The 6,088-nt window shown below is 38.3% G+C and overlaps 1 protein-coding gene across 1 annotated transcript in view; it reads right to left on the bottom strand.

Moving 5' to 3' along the window:
* Positions 1-5,871: 5,871 nt before the first annotated feature.
* LOC142350549 (uncharacterized) overlaps positions 5,872-6,088 on the bottom strand; it is a 95,418-nt gene continuing 95,201 nt past the window's right edge. Inside the window, exon 11 of the mRNA XM_075402398.1 lies at positions 5,872-5,881. Within this exon, the coding sequence (XP_075258513.1) occupies positions 5,872-5,881 (10 nt within the window). The remainder of the gene's footprint in view (positions 5,882-6,088) is intronic.

The following is a 6,088-nucleotide window of genomic DNA, read 5'->3' as shown; positions in this document are numbered from 1 at the left end:
GCTACCCGAGTAGAAGTCCCATTTTTATGTCCAGACAACAGGTTGTCTGGGGTGGGGAGTAAACACTGACTTTTTTATAAATGAATGGTCTGCAAGAATTTTTGTTGTCGGGAAGTTGTCTGATAATAAGTCAGGGACGTCTGGACATAGGTTTGCTAGGTCTAACCATGAGTCCGGAGACTGTCTGTATATCAGTCTAAAAATTGTTGCCATAGTTCATCAACTTGTCTGTGAGTATGTCTGATGAGACTGATCAAAAGTCCAGAGACTGTCTGGATACCGGTCTGGAAAGTCTGGTCAGAGGTCGACCAGTTGTCAGAAAAGAAACGGGGAAGTCTGGTCACGAATTTGGGGGTTTTGAACCTTAGAATAGAATTTGTCTGGACATGAGCCTGGGAGGCGTGGCCATAAGTTTAAGTTGCCCGGAAATAAATGTGGGTGGGGTCTGCGCGGTCTGACCATGAGTCTTAACATAAGTCTGTTTATGTCCGAGAGAAAAATTGTTTTAAGGTAGAAAAATTTTTCAACGTAGTGATCTTTACAATTCTTGGCGTAAAGCGTAAAGCAATGACCGAAAGCTCTGGCTATAATCTAAAAGCAACGTTATTAAAAAACTTTTTCTCCGATCTTTGAAACCTAATATACCAATTGAAGTTGTCTTAGCTGTCTGGTCATTAGTCTGACTACACTGAACATAGACACTTGGGATCTTTTCCGTTTGTGCCCCCGGTACATTATACATTATGCCCCCCCCCCCAATTACAATGCACGTGCCATTGCATAATAAATCATTATGTAGAAGTATGGCACGTGCGTCTAGGGGGAGGAAGCGAACGGTCACTGACAAATGACCAGACAAACCAGACAACTTCCAGACAACAAAACGGAAAAGGTTGTCTCGGTTATCTGGAAGTTGTCTGGTTTGTCTGGTCATTTGTCAGTGACCTCGACTAAGGTACCAATTATGGGGTTTCCCATTATTTCCCCCAGCCGGGTGGTCAAATAATGTATAGACCCGATCATGGTAATTATACCAAAACTGTATATCTACTTTTTCGTGGGGGGGGGGGGACTGATTGAAAAGACACCCGAATTTCCCACGTGCAATTTTGTCTCAGATAAAGACGTTGACCTAAATACATAAGAACTTAATTAGTTACGAAGTTGTGAATATCTACTAGGTAAAGCCTAACGACATTTCAAGTTGGGCTGAACAGATCCTTGTAATCAATGACCATTGTGTGTGAGTATGTGGTGTTATCAATCCAATTGTCAAGTGGAATTTTCTTTCGATGACATTGTGTTTAAATTGTTTGTTTGTCTGACTGACAAACCAGATCAACGTTTGTCGACCACATGGAATCATTCTCTGGTTTTGCTGCAATTATTGAAACTATTTTAACGATAGAACTGTTTTCTTCGTACCCAAACGGACCAGCAAACGGTTGCTTTTAAGCAAAACCACGATCTATTGTGATGTTGCCCCCAAGGTTATTGCGTACGTTGCTTTTACACCCCGAGGCGCACATGTCATTTTTCATAGTAAAGTGCTAAAAAACAAAATATTATAAGTAGCTTGGGGACATAAAAACACTGGACGGTCTCAACAAGATTCAAAATTCATTTCAAAATATACTGAAGAACAAAGATTTGAAGATGGTTTTGTTTCTAAAAGCCCGCCAGATTAATATCTGGCTCCGAGAGACACTCCCAAATTTGTAGTAGTATTTAAATAGACGCCTTGAGCCCGTTAAGGCGTCTCATCCAGCGATCTGGCTCCTCCCTGGACTGGACTTCAAGTCTTAATCCGCACTCAAAACGTCTTCTTGCAAGTCTTGGATCAGTACTGTATCAGAGCTTTGATCATGTCACATGTTAAAATTGGCACATCTTGAATCAAGTCTTAAGTCTCTGCAAGTCTTGAGTCAAATTCTGGCCACGACTTGATTGGTCTTTGGTCAAGTCTTGGCACGTCCGGTAAACGCAAAAATAGCCCACAAATCGACCAAATTCGGTCCAAAACCAGCTCAAAACCAGCCCAAACCAGCCACACGAGCCCTAAATCATCCCATACTGCTATCATGGGCGTACAAGAGGTGCCCAGCTACCAGATTTTAGTCAGCATTCAACGTGGAATTGTTTCCAGGACTTGGCAACGTGATTATAGTGCAATTCTGAGCGCATTATGGCACGTTACGAAACTTTTTTATTCAACCCGAATTTTTCACTAAAATTGCTTTAAGACTTGGCAAGTCTTACGACTTGAAATAAGACGTGATTAGTACTGATTAGCCGACCCAAGACGTGTATTTCACTGAAGAAATACTGATCAAGACTTGAAACATCCGGGTGTCCTTTGCGGTTTGAAATTTTACTTCACTGAGAAGGGCGTTTTTTGCTTGTTCCAGACAGAGCATTTCTGGCATAGTCGGTTTATATAATAACTGATATCAACCCATATTGGGCGTTGCATTTTTGTCAAACTCAACGACACTTCGGCACAAAAAGGCAATTTTTTTCCTGCAGTGTTATTATATTGGATCTTCTTTGCTCCGAGAGAGACTCCCGAAATTGTAGTATTATTTAAATAGACGCCTTGAGCCCGTTAAGGCGTTTCATCAGGCGATCTGGCTTCTCGCCGGTCTGGACTTCATAAGCACTCAAAACGTCTTCTTACAAGTCTTGGATCAGTATTGTATCAGAGCTCTGATCATGTTACCTTTTAGACTTGGCACGTCTTTATTTAAGTCGTTAGACTTGGCAAGTCTTGAGTAAAATCTTGGCAAAAACTTGACTGGTCTTGAGTCAAGTTTTGGCACGTCAGGAAAACGCAAAAATAGCCCACAAATCGTCCGAAATAGATCCAAAACCAGCCCAAAACCAGCCCAAACCAGCCAAACGAGCCCTTATTTATCCCAAACAGCTATCATGGCACGTTACGAAACGTTTTCAGTCACTTCGAATTTTTCACTAAAATTGTTTTAGGACTTTTCAAGTCCATGTTAAGACTTGCCAAGTCTTGGACAAGACTTAAGACTTGAAATAAGTCGTGATCAGTACTGATCAGCCAACCAAAGACGTGTATTTCAATGGAGAAGTACTGAGCAATACTTGAAACAAGTTCCGTGTCTCCTTTGTCAATGTAAAATTTTACTTTACTGATAAGTGTGTTTTTCCATGGCTCCATAAAGGGATCTATTCTGTTTCAGCCCCCCCCGTGTTTTTATGGCCCCCAGTTACAAATTTTATGTTGTCATATAGCACGGTATCAAGTAAGAAAATAGCACGTGCGCCAGGGGGTCATAAAAGATTTATGCTCACTTAGCTGGGCGGCCAAAACAGAATAGATCCGGTAAATCTTCATTTGACTGTGATAATTTGTTACTGAGCTGGACTGTAAAGTCAAGAAAATGCTTTCCATTAAGTCTGGTTAGATGCGCTCAATTTTATGCAATATTGCCTTAATTGTCATATCACTGGTATTTGCTTTTCTCATCATATAACAACAAAACTATCATGGTCGTAAATGCTCAACGGCCGCAAAGATAAAAGCAAACTGAAATCAGTTCCAAAACGGTTTCGTTTGGAACACTCTGGCAAACAATGGTAAATTTTAGATTGAAGCGCAAAGTGTATTTTAAAGTTTAAATCCGATATTTACAATTACTCATAGACAAGGTATTTACAAATTTTTGCATCCTTTTAAATAAATCACATTTTTTATAAAAAAAAATTGCTTCTTTGAAAATCAGCGTATTCTACGCTAAAAGTTCACAAAATTGTACAGACTTTGGTAACATTTACAGCGCAGTTCTAAATCATCATCTTGTGTTATTTTTTATCATACAAATTTACTTTATTTTTACAATTTAAAAAAAATCGCTTTCTTTTAAAATTAAAAAAGACATTATTTTACGCTCAAACAAATCACTTTTTTCACCTTAACAATTATTCAATTTAATCATACCATAATCATTTCATTACCATAAAATAGTACTCAAAGGAAAAAAAGAGGAAATTATGTCTTCTTTCATTTTTTTCTGAATGAAAACTAGCATAAATCATTGTGAAACTTGTAACAGAGGATGTGACACCTTCAATTAGTTTTTTCCGTTTCATCTATTGTTTTCCAACTTGTAGAAAAATTTGTAGGAACTTGATGCACATTGTCTAGAAGTTCAACGTTTTCTCTTTTAGCAGAATTCGAAAATTGCTTTATCAAAAAATTGCTGTCTTTAATAATTTTCATAACTAACTGAAGAGACAATTTTTTAAACGGGCCCTGTAGACGTTACGGTACAAGCAGAATTCAGGCTGTGGTTTCCTTAAAGTAACTTCAAGTCGATGAGCAGTGACGTAGATTTTTAGAGGTTTCCCAATTGTCTCAGCTTAGATAAAGAAACTTTGACAAGCTTTTTGTAAATAAATGTTTTCATAACAAAAAACCTCTTTTGTCAACAAAAAACCTACTATTTGACAACAAATTCACTCATCGTGAAATTTGTGGCTCCTTCCATATGATAGCGGAGGCGCAACACGAGCAAATTTGCTCGAGTATATATACTCGGCAAATCGCTGTTTTACGCGTGAATTTTACGCGCATGTAATAGAAATTGGGAAATAAGCCAGCGCAAAGAAAAGCGATACGCTCAAATTTTGGTATTTAGCAGGCTATTTTACCCATTTTACTGAATGCGAATGCTAGGCTAGAGACAAGTCCCATTGATTCTAATATTTTGATCTCGTTGCTCTTGTTCGCACGTCTGATGTCGGCAGCTGCCACTCCTTATGATTTTTTTCAGAAAAGAGTTTTATTTTAGCTGTGAATTTTTTCTGAATTTTTTAAGTCAACAACTTAGACGCAACAAATTAATAATCGAATAATTAGTAACTAAAACGTAACCACTGAGAAGACAAGGGAATGGTACAAATTGGTGCAAAAATTAGAGACCCGATTTGTGGGATAAGTCGGAATTAGCGACAAAGGAACGGCAATTTGGTCGGTGACTTTCATATTGTCGCTGATTTCTGGCAAACTTGCTCAAACACAAACAGAAATCTGACAAGTTGAACGAGAAAAGTTAGACTTGTTCCTGAGGTTCATCAATCAACGCTCTCGCAAACTGCCTGGATTTCAAAAATTGATCATTTAAATTTTGCAGTATTAATAAAATTGAACATAGTGCAACCTTCGAAACAAAAGGTGATTGTCTTCGATTTTTGAAAAGTGAATAGAAAGCGATACCCTCTTTTTGGTATATCAGAAATTCTGATAAAAAAATAAAAATTACAATTTTTTTCATGGTTATGCTTTGAGTCAAAATATTTTATTAAAAGAATACCTTCAAATGCAGATAACCCTTACAAGTACCCATTGTGTATTAATCCATCTACTCTTTAGCCAGTCTCGTTTGGCAGCTGAATTTTTTTAAGTGGTATTGTTTTATTGCTGTTAACATTTTGATTGGGATCCTTTCCATTTGTGCCCCCCCCCCCCCCCGCTTAGTGGATGCATATTGTTTGCACCACCAGATGCACGTGCAAAATTTTTATATAATGATTTACTATTTAATGGAACTTGTTCCCTAACTGGGGCGTGCATAACGTACTGGGGGGGGGGGCACAAAAGTAAAAGTATGTATTGTATCGTTTGGGATCTCACAAAAAATTAATCTTAATATTGCAAAATTTATTTGATATAAATCGCAAAGAATATATTTAGACAGAATATAGCACTTGGGGGTTTATTTTGTTTCACCCCCCCCCCTCCTCTTTGTTTTTCATAACCAAACGTGCTATATAACCAAACATTTGAAGTGGGGAGGGGGGCATAAACAACTGCGGGGGCAAGAAAATTTTAGCATTTCTATGTCAGATGCATCTAAATCAAAACAATGAAGCAGGCGATTGAATCTCTATAAAACTAGAAAACTCTCTTAGATAAAAATTGGGATCTATTCAGCCCCCCTCCCACACACACAAACACACACACACACACACACACACACACACACACACACATACACACACACGCACACACACACACACACACACGCACACACACACACACATACACACACACAAACAC

Source organism: Convolutriloba macropyga, chromosome 12 (assembly GCF_964194025.1).
Source record: "Convolutriloba macropyga chromosome 12, txConMacr16.3, whole genome shotgun sequence".
NCBI lineage: Eukaryota > Metazoa > Xenacoelomorpha > Acoela > Convolutidae > Convolutriloba > Convolutriloba macropyga.
Note: the sequence above shows the minus strand (reverse complement) of the source record. Positions and strands in the feature narration are given on the sequence as shown.